This window comes from Rhinolophus sinicus, chromosome 1, assembly GCF_057876585.1.
Source record: "Rhinolophus sinicus isolate RSI-liver-muscle chromosome 1, RSI-T2T, whole genome shotgun sequence".
Taxonomy (NCBI): domain Eukaryota; kingdom Metazoa; phylum Chordata; class Mammalia; order Chiroptera; family Rhinolophidae; genus Rhinolophus; species Rhinolophus sinicus.
In genome coordinates this window covers 167,513,090-167,527,595 of record NC_142501.1, presented here as the reverse complement: position 1 = coordinate 167,527,595, position 14,506 = coordinate 167,513,090, and the positions used below count along the sequence as shown (strand labels likewise).

General features: G+C 35.0%; 1 protein-coding gene across 2 annotated transcripts in view; it reads right to left on the bottom strand.

Annotated features, from left to right (window-relative positions):
* ARHGAP24 (Rho GTPase activating protein 24) overlaps positions 1-14,506 on the bottom strand; it is a 701,900-nt gene that overhangs the window by 237,045 nt on the left and 450,349 nt on the right. For both annotated transcript variants that reach the window (XM_074323892.2, XM_019731289.3), the window contains exon 3: positions 9,121-9,208. In XM_074323892.2, the coding sequence (XP_074179993.2) occupies positions 9,121-9,208 (88 nt within the window). The remainder of the gene's footprint in view (positions 1-9,120; positions 9,209-14,506) is intronic.

Sequence of the window (14,506 nt, the reverse complement as noted above, 5' to 3'; positions counted from 1 at the left end):
AGATAATATAAACAATATAAAAAACGTGAGTCCTGAGGAGAAAGGAAGCAAATGCAGACTACACTAACTTTTAAACCGTTAATCTCATTGTTATCCTTATTTCTCTTAACCTTATGGATATTTCTTTTCTTTTGGATCTAGGTAAGAAGCCTATCCATATTCTTATTGGTATAAGAAAGCTATAGGACAGTGGTGGTATTGTGGGCTCAGTTGGATGTAGTGTCTGATTTTAGCATTTATTAGAAATGTGAGTTTGTACCACTGTTTACCAATCAGGAGAACGGTATCTACTATAGGTGAAGTCATATGAAGTGAGCCATTGTAGAAAAAGCCTGACATACATTAGTACAGGGCCTGGCACATATTTCAGTAAACATTAGCTGTAAATATTATGAGAGTTTTCTTCATACTGATGTTATAGGAAAACTGTAGTGAGAAGAAGAGTACAGAGATGTTACTAAATGAGTGGTAGGATACATAAACTACCCCTCTGAGAAAATAAATGTGTTACTTTTTCCAGTAAGCAAAGTATTGTCATTTTCTGTGAGATACTTATATCTTTATAAGTATCACCGTAAAAAAGAGACTTTAGAAGATACTTCAAGCTTATTTGATCTTGCAAAGGACACTTCAATCTTAGAGTATTTTTGAACATTTCCATGGACTTTTGTGGACTGAACAAAGCATGGGCAATGTTTTTCCTGCTAGGCCCACCCAATCTCCTATTAAAGGTGTTCATTTCTTAAAAAGTCATATCACAGATTTTAACTGTGGTCAGAATTTAGCATTCTAAATGAACTAAGACAAGATTTAAATAAAGATTTTGAGTTTGGTCACTAACACATTTTAGGTTCATCAAGATGAAAAAAAAAAAAAAAAGACAGTATTCAAAGATGGAGCTTCTAAATAAAAATGTTAGCAAACAGCTCCTGAGTCCTGATTTCAGGGCAGTCAGTGGGTGATGCCATACCCTGGGGAGACAGGCTGTCTCAGATTTCTAATTCTGGTGCTGGTGGCACCAGTGAGGATTAGTGATTTATATTAGTATCTTCAGCCTCCTTTTCATAGATTTGCTTTTTTTATCTAGTTACAGGGGTCGATAAGCTACAGTCCCCCTGGGACAAATCTGGCCCACTGTCTTTTTTACATTTTTAAGTTGCTGGAAAAAAAGTCAAAAGAAGAATACTATTTCTTGATATTTGAAAATTATATGAAATCCAACTTTCAGGGTCCATTAATAAAGTTTTATTGGAACACAGCCGTTCCCATCTGCTTATGCTACAACAGCAAAGTTGACTAATTGCATCAGCGACTTTATGGCCTGCAAAGCTTAAACAATTTACTCTCTGGCCTTTCCAGGAAATGTCTCCTGACCCCTGATCTAGTATACAGAATGAATGATGAAATTAAATACGAATGCATCAACATGTCTACAAACACCGTAAGAGAGCATTCCTCACAAGACACTTCTGGTGAGAGTGATCATAAGATCACACTCTTAATCAGCTTCTCAATGCCCCAAATGCCTTTTGGTTGACAAGGCATTAGCCAGAATTTCAAGAGGCTACAGACATTTTAAAATGCCCTTTAACCATTCTAATAGCCTCTTTCAAATATATATATATATATTTAAGGCATTTTAAGTAGGAAGGGAATTTTGAAGCAAAAATCCCAAATATGTTTTTTTTATATGAAAGAATACATAGTAGCTAAAATATGCCAATTTTCAATGTACTTATTTAACTCATGTTCAAAACGAGTTGTGTGTATAGAACTATATTTTCATACTATAAATAACTCCTACTCACATTCTCTAAATAATTTGCACATATTAACTAAGAAAAAAAAGAAAAAGAAATTTTAAAAAATACAAGCTTCCAGACAGCCTACAGACTGAGGCAGACCAAAAAAAAAAAAGAAAGAAAGAAAGAGATTGTCAAAGTTGCCTTTGGATAACAAATACAATTGCATGGATTTTAACACAGTCTGAACACAAAAGAGAAAGTAAAGATAAAGAGAGTATTGTAAAAGCAAACCTTAGCAGCTTATTTAATGATCAAAAAAATGACTTAACTTTTATGCTAAAACACTATCAAAATATCCCAACATTTTCATATAAAATGGACACCACATCCTGGTTTATCTTTTTAAGCAACAGCAAATTAATATATCCAATGACTTTATTTGTTCATTCTAGGAGTTGCAAATACAGACATGGATGATAAACTTTCATTGCTAATGTCACATAATTATCTCAAAAGCTCAAAAACTGGCTAAGCTCTTTACTTTCTCAGAGACACCCATGACTTCCTTAGAAGTATCTATTTCTCAGATGGCCTATTTATTATATAGTGCAGCTGCACTGACCATCTAAGTAGGTTCAAGTTTTGGGAAATTAAAAATTTTACAGTCTCCAGACCCATGAAATGTTCTACCCAGGAAGTTCTTTTGTAATGCATGAAATAGTCTGTAGAGTTACACAATTACAGGACCAGGATTTAAAAAAAAAGAAAAAAGAAAAAAAAAAGGAAACTGAATCAGGGAGATTAAAGTAAAAAACTAATTAATAGTATAGCACATAATTATGGATAATAGAAAATACAATTGCCATGTTAGGCATGCTTCTATATAGAAGAAATAAATAGATGAACAGGAACATAGAGATAAATAGCTAAACAGAGAGAGATACATAGATACCTAGATAAAGATAAATAAACAGATATCAATAAAGTCTTCATCCCCAAATTTAAACTACAGTTCTAAACCTGGAGTCCAAAAGTGGGTGTCAGGGAATCTCTGAAGCCCCAAAAGTGTTTACAGTTTTGGTAAGTATATGCATTTTTCTGCTAAAAGATCCATAATTCATTTATTGGATTGTCTACACACCCATGACTCTAACTTTTCATTTAGCTCTGGAAAATAATTAGAGTGGACAACTTTTTGCTGAAAATTTCAAAAGTGATATGCAATTGTCTGAAAGTATTGGAAATAATTAGTATAGTCATGGCTAAAGGTGGGGAAAATGACACCTTCTCTTTTTTTCTGAAGGACTTAATTTAGTTTCCAGGAAAGTGAAAATGACTTAGATTACCCTTCAGAATTTCTTTTTTCCATAGCTGCCTCTTCATCCCTCATCCTATTTTCTTGTGTGTCCCTCTTTTCTTTCTCTGGGGGAAGGAAGAGGATAAGAAAGCCTCCCAGTTCTAGTTCTTATTGATTTGGGGCACTGGGCCAACATGAGGCTTTGAGAGTCTGGAATATTAGTAATTGCCTCTGAAACTCATAATGGGGTTCTGCCTGGAGGTCAGTGTCAGTGGGCTGATTACCTACCCAGGTCAGTGGAATGATTGCCAACATGTGAGAAATATCAGGTGTGCTTGTTGCTGGCTAGACGGTGTGTGATAAATTGGCCAGTGTGGGGAGTACATTTGGGAAGAAGCTGACACAGTTTCTGCAACATGAGTTCTGTAATGAAGAGAAGTGAACTCCAGTGTGACAGTTTAATGTAGGGAAAAATTACAGGTGTGTAGATGTCTTCTTTGCCATAGTTATTCACATAAGGACACCGCAGGCAAGTGTGTTTTTCTCTCCCCATTTTCATGACAATATAGTTGTGGCCTTAGACCATACAATCAAAAGAACTATAAGTGGACATCTTTATCCATTGCCTATTTTTATGATAGGCTTAAACATACAAATAGTTGTAAATAAATGAAAATGCCTATTCTCACTTTAAATGTCCAAACCCTCATTCTTAATGGCTGAGCTGAGAAGAGATACAAATATATTCATTTCAGCTAATAATAATAAAAAGTTCACATGTTCATATTTCAGAAACTAGGCTACAAATTCTAATGTCTCATATTTATAAGCCAGAAAAAAAAAAATATATATATATATATTCATATATATATGAAACTTTACCTCTATAAAAGTAAATCAGTGATTCTCTCTCTCTCTCTCTCTCTCTCTCTCTCTCTCTCTCTCTCTCTCTCTCTCTCTCTCTGTCTCTCTCTCATCTATACATTTGTTACCTAGTGTTAGCTGTTTGATTTCGATAAAATTACTGCTCTGTTCCTTAGTTTCTTTATCTGGGAATGGAGATAATAATATGGACTGTCTTATAGAGTTATAGTAACGGTTAAATGAAGTGATATATATAAGAGCCTGGAACACTGCCTGGGATGCAGAAAGCTAGATACAGATAAAAGTATAAACATTTTAATGCTCTGTCTAGAGCTTAGAGGCTGGTGTGTTGGCTGCTGATGTCTCACAGAAGCCCTCGGGGGAATTGTTCTCCATTGCAACAGGGAACTGCTTCTTCTGAGTTTATCTGTTTCCCCTGCCCCCAATTAATGACTAGACTGGCTGACTCCAGGAAACAGAGGTCTGGTCTCTCAGGTTAGAGCAACTCTGAGGGGGCATCCTAGATCCAGAGCTCAGTTGCAATACTGTTATGGGATAGCTTCTCCTTCTGCCCCATCTTGCTTTCCTCACTTCCTCAAAGATGAAGCATCTCCAGAGACCACCCCTCACCCAGTAAGCATTCTAACATACCTCCCCAGCAGAGTGTGTTTCCCCAGAAACCAAGCTAAGATTATAGATAAATATAGATAAAAAGCTGTCTTTCCCTTATCCTGGAATGACTAAGATCTAAATCTGAAGAAGGAAGTGCTAGAAACTCACACTAAGTTGAAAGAATCAGTGGAAGTTGTGCCTAGCCACTTCCCTCAGGGAGTGAGCGCATTTCAGAGAAGAAACACAAAAACCCATTTCCCTGCCCCAGATTATTACAAGAGGAAGGCTAGAAAAAAAGGAACTGCCCCTTGGAGAAAACAGTTTTCAAGATAAACACTATTTTGGGAGGGGAAGGAAGAGAATTTCTTTCAACCATCAGAACAAATCAGGAAAGCACGAGAGAGTTGCTCGTAAATTTTGAAGCATGCTGGAACTGTCACACACCCCTTCTCCAAGCTGAAGACTCACGCGATGCTTGGCAAGCCACTGAAACTGCTGGGTCTGAGGCTCATGCTTCAGAAAGGGGCAAGGTGTCAGGCTTGAGGGAGGCAGCAACAATGAACCAGCCTTCGCAAGTCAGGGTACATGAGTTTCCCAGTAGCTGAATAAGCACAAAGAAAGCTACTGGCTTTTGAATCCTTTTGTTAGTGTCCCATCTAAGAAGATCATGCCCAAGGTAGGGAATCCTGCCCTGCAAAGTGGACTTCCAATTTGTGAAAAATCCACAAATGCATCCCAAGAGAGAGCATTTGGAGAGAAACGTAATAACCAGTCACTGTTAAGGGGCTATACCCTAGCAGTAATTTCTGTGTAGGAAGATTACCTTCTTCCATCTTTCTCTTGGTACCCTTATCAGAGAGAAAGGCAGAGAACTAGGAAAGAAAATGTGAGATATTTCCTTCCACCTCAGCCACTAGAACCACAAAGAGGTCTTGGTACATCAGGGGATGGAAAGATCCTACACAGCAGGAAGTAAGACTTCAACATAGCGAACCTGGGAGCTGACCAGAAACAAACAAAAAAGCATTTCACATGATTGAGATCCCTCCATTAACTTGGTAAATACATACACTTCAGTCAATATTTATTCAGCACATTGCATTATACTGTACTAGATATTAGAGATGAAGTAACAAGGAAGAAAGATGTGGTGCCTAACCGTGGAGCACACACTCCCTGGTCTGTGTCTGCCGGTCTCTATCTGTCTCTGAATCAGTATTTCTTTTCCTCCCTCGGATAGACCATTCCTCTAAGAAAGCTAAGGCCTCATCCACCCATTAATTACTCTGTTAATTTTTTTAAATGTCACAAGAAAAACTTCCACAGAACATATTTTGAGAAGCAAAGAGACCATTTTCTTTCTTCAAGCACTCACTATGTATTAACGGTCTGCCAACATTCCTTTCACAACCACATTTCCCAAAAGCTTAGCACTTGGCCATAAAATTCACTCCAGTCTAAAATTTGGCGTGTCAGACAGCGACTTCTTCAAATTTGCCAATTTGGCTAACATCTCCTTTTTGAATAACAAGTAGAAAAATAGGGAAAAAATGGAATGAAATGTTTTAAATCATGGCATTTTTCAGAGAGATAATTCATGGTGTGGGATACCAAGTTCATAAGAAATTAATCCTAAATTATGGTAGATTTTTTTTTCAAATAAGTTTTTACAAAAACCTAAAGCCTGTAGAGAAATATAATACAGAAACAAAGTAATAAGTAATACAGACTGCCTCATAGAGTTGTAGTAAGGCCTGAGGCCCCCAGTTCTAGAAAAATCCTGTTTTTCTTATTTGTACATGATTAACACTTAATTTCATAGGACCTTTCAGACTAAAGCAAAAATAAAACAAAGACTCCTACCTACCTTGCATTTGGATAAACTATGAAGATATATAGCACATATGTGCATAATCCCCCCCCTCCATATATATCTATATAGATATATATGGAGAGAGCCAAAAAATGTGTACACATTTTAAGAAAGGAAAACTGTATTAAAATTGTAATACTCAATATATACCGATAACAAAAGATGAATGCAAGTCACATTTGACATCTGCAATTACAAGAGGTGCTCAAAGTGGTTACCATCAGCGTCCAGACTTCTGATTACAGCAAACTACTGCTTGAGCAACGTTGACCAAAGTGTTCACTTGTATACATTTTTGGCACCTCCATTATTATATATATATATATATATATATATATATATATATATATATATATATGCACACACACACACACACACACACACATGCACACAAAATCTCCACACAAAACATTCATACACAAAGGTGTGAGTGTGTATACAGTGCAAAGAACTTCCTGGAGGCTTTTGTCAGCTTTCTTAGATACCATTATAGACAGGTAGGATTAAAGGATTTAATCCTATTCATGGCTCTACCTTGAAAAGTTGGGCTTCAGGTACTTTTCTAGAAAGACAGGATAGTGCTGGATCTGTAAGCAACATTTGCAGCATAGGTTTTCCGAAGTGGTGACTGAGAGAATTCCATCGAGAAAGCAATGTTAAGAAAGTATGTGTTATGAGGATGTGCTGCCAGGTAGGCCTGACAAGGGTTCCGTGCAAGGCACTGATCACATTTCTGTCATCTTTCCTGTCTCCTGCTATCTGATAAATGAAAACACTCTTGCAACTTTCTAAATCCCCCAAGTCAAACTATTTCACAATGGGAAAAATTAAAAAATATTATCTTGTTATTCCCACTTGCAAAGATAAATCAAGTGTCACGCTATTTCTAAGTAATCCTGATTTTGTAAAAATTGATTAAAATCATGCGACGCAGATCCCCACATTTTCATACAAATACAGAAGCACTGACCTGAAAATACTGCCCTGATGTCAGGGGCAGACAAATAAACCTCCAATGGCCAAAATTAATGGTCCAGATACCGGATTCTCACTGTAGCCATAGGGATTTTCCAAATCGTTCTTCAAAGATCCGTTTGACACAATTCTCTTGTCACTTCAGAAGATGATTCAGAATGACTAAACCTAATTTAGAAGCTACTACATATTGTATTAATGATTCAGGAAGCATCTTTTCAAATGAGATGTGGGCTCATTATTTTTGCTGTTTTTGAAAGATCAACCTTCAGATTCCACATCACAGTCTTAAGCTTCTTAAGTTTGGTCATCAAAAGCCATTATTTCATATGCACTGCATGTGAAACATATGCCCTAGCATAGCAATCTTGGCGGGGAGGTTTCGTGACTTCCTAAGCTTGAAGACACAGCTGTTTCTAGAAGTCTTGACATATCCATGTATATTATATCAGTACATCTTCACCAAAAGATGAAATCTCTACACAGTAGACTGAATGGGAAAGTAGACCTTTACTATTATTGGAAATAAAGAGTCAACAAGAACTAATGTTTGAGAATAAATAGGGAAAGAAATTTCCTGTACTGATACTTCAAAGACTTTGCAACATCTGGAATTTGATTCTATACAGGGTATTCCACTAAGAAGTAAGTATAAAATGATTTTAATAGGGCAAACAAGATTCAGGTTTCTTACAATATGTTTTCCCTGGAGGAAAACAAATAACACAATGCATCTGACTAACCTTTCTGCACTTCAGCTGCATCAATTAACATTTAGTCATGGATTCCACTGTGAGCCAGATGAACTCAGTGCTACAGCTGTTTTCATTGAAGGGAAAAAATATGCTTTCACATTTTACATTCCCAGCATTTATAAATCTGGGAAAAATCTTTTATTGACTGCCTGTATGCCAGCCTTATTGATATGCATTGCATATTAGTCACCCAAATAATTTTTGAACTCACCCTAGACTGTGATTAAATCAATGTCAATATCATTTCAACTGGGACAGTCAGAACCAATGTTATAAAAAGCACATTCCTAACTCCCCTTTTATTACATCAAGGATTAGGAAAGGCTAAAGAACTGATCAAAGAAGTAGATCATGGCCTTGAAGAAATTGTTGCTGAGTGAGTCAAAGATTCAAGTGGAGATCAGGTACCCTGAGAGGTACAGATGAAGATGACCAGAAAAAAAAGTGAACAGATGTTAAAGAAATTTAATGGCAGGACTTGGCAGAGGGGTCCTTAACTCTACAAGCCAGACATGTGGAAGTGGTTGGTTGGGAGCAAAGTTGAGGTACAGAACTGCAACATTTTGTGAGTCATTGAAGTAGGTTTTTTTGTTTTGTTTTTATAGCAAAGGCTTTACAATGTAATTGTGTGAGGAAATTAGGACAGTAAATCAGCTAGACAATGCATTCTACCTGTGATACCTTGCCAAATTTCATATGACAAGAGCTCTGTGAAAGCAACTTTGTCTCTAATAGTCTCTTGGAAATGCTATGTCATGACTTCTGGTCAGCTCTGGAATCTTGTGAACAAATGGATAGCCAATAATCACATGTGTATGTGTTGTGTGTTCATTTGTACCAGTGTACAAACCTGGAATCATTATCTGTGTAAACAGTAACCAAATTTGACACTTGCCTCCTCAAATTAATGTTTTCAGCTATGACTCAAGAAGAATAAAGGTGTTCACCTTTCCCAACATAAAACAGCAATAATTCAATCAAACCAGAAAAATATCTTACCTGGAACTACTTCAAAAAGGAATTTCCCTGGGCTCTCTTCATTGCAGGGATGTTCAAGGACTTTATTTCCGGGCAGGAAAATGGTACCCTGTGAACACAAATTCCCAAATCATCAATATCATCAAATGGCAAATACTGAATGCCATCATCGTCATCATCATCATTATTGAACATCCAAGGCAACTGTAACCTAGTGTATAGTAATCTGCATCAGACTCATTTATGTTACCACCTAATCAAAATCATGTAACAGAATCATATTCATTCAACATTTAACAAATATTTGTTGACCATCTAATAAGATGCTGTATTAAGTGATGGACTCATTTTAAGCACCAATTTATTAAATGCATTCTGTGTGCCAAAATTTTTACTGAGCATTCTGTCAACATCATATTATTTGTCAGAATAATCTTATGAAGTACATCTACATTCCCCATTTTACAGCTGTGAAAACCAAGGCAAAGACATTAAATAACTTAGTCAACATTGCCAAAGCTTTCTCTTAATTATCCCTTTTCTTTCCTGTTGGATTTTTCTCTTTTTAGTGGATCATTCTCATGGTACTGAGACACATTTAAAAGCTTATCCTATTAAAAAATTTACTTTGACTCCAGCTCCCCTCCAGCTATCATCCATTTTTCTTTCTTGCCTAGCAAACAGTTGTCTACACTAAATCTGTTTCTTTATATGTATCCATTGTTGTCTGGTTTGTGCACACATAATTTCAATTCATGACTCTCACAAGCTTCATGCTTCACAATTTTTAATCCTCAATGAACTTGACTTCCCAGGAGCATTCAGCACTATTAACTACTCTTTCTTGAAGCACCTTCTTCCCTTGGCTTTTGGGTTTTCTCCAGGTGTTTCTCTTACTTTTCTGATGGCCAAGTGTCTTTTGCTGGCTCTAACTGGCCTTTAAATATTAGTGTTTCAAAGATTTATCCAATGATTCCTTTTCTTCTGACTCTACATTCTCTTTTTCCAAGCTATCTCATCAATGACTATGCCTTCAACAACCATCTAGAAGCCAGTGAATACCAGAATAATATTTCTAAACCAGGGCTCTCTGAAATTCAGACCTTTATATCCAATAACTTATTTGACATTTCCATTTGGATACCTCAAAAGCATCTTAAACTAAACTTAGTGCAATTAAAATGCAATGAATTATGGTACTGTTTATGCATTCCCAACTCAGTTACTGGCACCCTCTTCCGATCAGTTCCAAAAGCCTAGCCATGTAAGAGTCATTATCTGTCCTATATCTCTACTGCCACCCTCCCTAGTTCACACTCCTATTGTCTCTTGCCTGGAATGTTTTAATCTACGGTTCACTGAATTCCCCATAATACTTGTACAGCTTTCAATCCATTCTCTTTTTTCCTTAATGCAGTCAGAGTGATCCTTAGAAACAGAACTTTGATCTTGCAACTTTCCCGCTTAAAAATCTTCAACGGCTTTCATTTGTCCCAGGATAAAGCTTTGGATGGTCTGGTTCCACCCACATCTCTAAGCTTATTTTCCCACTCTATACTTTTAATGTTTTTTATGTCTTTCTGTGTTCCAGCCAACTGCCTTTTTATAAATATCATCATACGCTCATCTACCTGAGATCTACTTTCTTTCCCGGGCTATTTTATACCCAGTTTTCAGACTGACTACATACAAAACATACCTGCATACCTTCCTGAATTTTTCCTGGACTGATTTACAACTATATGTAATTACATCATTTGCAAGATTATTTGATTAATGCCTATCCCTATCATTAAACTGTAAAGGAGACAAGATAATATGTGTTTGTCTCCCTTTTTGCCTGGCATAAGGTTAATACTGAAAAAAAAAATTGTACTGTTAAGTGAATGAAAAAATTGTACTGTTAAAAAATTGTACTGTTAAGTGAATGAAAAAATTGTACTGTTAAGTTAGTATAACAAAGCCAGTATTTAAAACCAAGCATGCTGATTTAAAAGCTTAAGCTCTTGTCTACTATATTTTATTGTCCACTTTCCCAGCTTGAAGCAATATTTAACTCAAGTAATATTTTATTCAAGTTTCATTCTACCTGGTTTGGCACAGAAAATAATAGTCATCAACTTGGTCACTCCTTCTGGGCTTAGAGTAATAAAACACAGCACTCCCTAACTAAAACCCGAAGAATTGGAGGTTAGAAGTATCCTTCTTCCTGCATGCTTACAAGGTGAAATGTTAGAGGTGCTACCTTTGTTTTCCTCCTCCAGAAAGTAAATCTTCCTGCTTTGTATCATATCTAGTGTCCTCTGGCCTATGGATCCCATTTTGCTTACTGGTATTTTTCAATAATTAAAAAAATAATTACTAAACACTTTGAAAATATTCATCACAATTAAAACCTTTCTCTTATATATAGGTTTAATCTATGTGATTTCTATAAAATGATATAATCAGTTGTTTCAATTATGAGATTATTTTACATACTGAAATGATAGTGTAAAGTAATTAAATTTGTGATTTAGCTTAAAGAACATAGCATCTAACCTTCTAGTTAGATACTATATTCATTTATGCATGCCTATATATATGTGTCTATATGTGTATGTATAACTCCTGTTTAATTCTATACCTTCAAGCTCTACTTAGGATCTTAAACTCTACATGTGCCCTATAAAGTGAATTCAAGCCCCTCTCCTGCATAAAAAATTCTCCTGAATAAAGCCATTCTCCTCCATGAAATCCCAAACTACCTCACTTGGTAATTAAAAGGAAAAGTAATGTTATTCTTTTTTTTTTTCTTTTTTGTACATGTGAAATAGCTATTTCTGGTTCATATTTTCATTTTAATTTTCAAATTTGACATTATACAGATTTTATATTTTGACCATTTTCCAAACAACTTGTGATGTAAAAATAATAGTTTAAATAGCAGTAGACAATGTTTAGGGCGGGATATACTGTAATTAACAAACATGTATTGTGGCTAATTCATTGTCATTCAGTAAGTAAAATAAAGTCATTTAATTAAAACAGCTAGCTTGTTCACCTTATGTAGCAAGCATGTAGTTAAAGTCTACAACTAAGAGAAGGGTCTTAATCATGCCAGTTGGTTTCAAAGTATTTTGCAGTGTTTATACTGTGAGAAAATTCAGATAAACAAACAAAAAAAAAACTATAATTTACACACCACTGTAAATAATTAATATTAACATCATATATATCTTTCCATATTTGTATAAACTTATGTATGTATATGTGTATACTAACATACATAGTAAGTTTTACAAAAAATAGTAATTAAAATACTTATAAAAATATACTTAAATACACTCTGCTTCAAAATAATATAAAAATATACTCTTATTAAAAATATTTTAATAAAAATATTTTTATTATTAAAATATTAAACTATTTTAATAATAAAAATAATATTAAAATATAAACATATTTATGTTAAATAATATAATAATATTAAAATATAAAGTATATTTATATTTTAAATATAAAAATATACTCTGCTTCAAAAAAAAAACAAAGCTTTAAAAAATTTAATTAGTTTTGTTATTATGCCAATTTAACAATCCACATCATTTTTAAAAGCTGAATAGTATAGTATTTGATTGAATATATATACTTTTACATCCTTTATTGTTGTAAAGTGTTTATGCTTTTTTTGTAAGTGTTATTAGAAAGAACATTTTCATGATTATCCCTGAAGTTAAATCTTTGAGCTCCTCCTTAACTTATTCTTTAGGCTAAATACCTAAGAGAGAAATTAGTAGTAAAAAAGTATGCACTGTTTGTGTGGGTTTAATTCTTCCACAATTGCTCTAAATTACCTAACCAAACAAATAAACAACTAATAAGCAAGTATAACTCAAGTATCCAAATTGATTCAGAAGTACTTTATTGAGACACTGTCATATGTCAGATATTATTTCTGATGATTTAAGTGTTTAAATTATTTCAGATGAAGTAAAGTGCGTAAAAAATAAACTACTAATACAATACATAACTATACAACAAATTACAATAAGGAGAGCTTTTATGTGGAGGAATAATTAGTAAGTAAAGATTGTTGGTGATGTTGAAGACATGCTGGGGGAAGTCTAAGCGCAGGCAAAGGGTGTTGCATTTCATAGCCATAACAATTGAGAACCAGAGTAAGTGCTTCAGCAAAACAGATAGAGATCTAAGAATGCCTGCATCTTAGAAAGAAGTCTGTTACCATGAAGCAATTGATTGTCATAAGACAGAGAAGTCAAGACCTAAACAAAGATGTTGGCAGTAGAAACAGCACAAATTTGCATTAGAGATCCACTATTAAAGATATATTTTTCAGAAATATGAAAGAAAGTGGTCATAGCTTAAACACTAGCAATGAAGAAGGAAGAGTCAAATATGAATTTTTATCTTCTGCATATCTAGAAGAAAGGGGGTGCCTCTTGTTAGAAATGGGGAATTAGGAAGATTCAATCTCCATGAAGCCCATGCCCATGAGCCCAAAGTACATGATATTCTTTTATTTTCTGTTACTAGCTAAGCTATCCTCTATTTGCCCCTCCAGATCTTCTCTCCACCCCTCACTCTATTCTATACCCCAGGAAACTAATCTCTATAAATTGCATTAATCAGGCTCTCTTGATCTCTGGCTTCAGGTTGGGTTTGAGAGGCCACATCAGGATATTTATTGACTTGTCTTCCTCCTTGCTAGGCAGCAGTTTGGCCCTAGTTGCACTGGCTGCCTTAATCCACATACCCTTAACTTGCAGGCTTCCCCAGATTCCAGGAGAGCTAAGAGTGGTAATGGATTCCTCTCTGTTTTTAGCCACAGGTTGTTTTCACAATCTCTTAGTTTCTACTAAACTTTCCAACACTTTGTAAATCATTCCTTCATCATATACTCTCAGGGCGGAGCCATCAATTTCTTGCTGGGATCTTGAGTGACAAAACAGCCAGGGTACAAGTGGTCTGAGTTTTCTAAAAGCAGATTACTCCATTATTCAATATGCCTCACTGCAAATTTTGGGTGATCAGAAAGAAGAAGGTCAAGAATAAAAAGGGAGGCAAACTTTTTTATAGGAGTTCAGTACATAGGACAGTGACTACATGTAAATAATTTTAATCAGCATATGTAGAATGGAATTATACTTATTTTTATCCCTTCTAGGGATCTTTATTTTATAAAGAATCTTTAAATTTTCAAAATGGGATAATATGTTAAAAAAAATCTTCACTAGTTTGACAGCTAAGAGTTGGCACAAGAAATATAATGCAGAACCATACTAGTATTTTGTTTTCAGCTAAAATTAGTATTAGAAAAGAAGCTCATCTCTAGTTACTATCAGATCACTGGGCCAAAACCACAAGATATTGGGATAAGTCTAGACGCTGTTAAAAATAAACATGG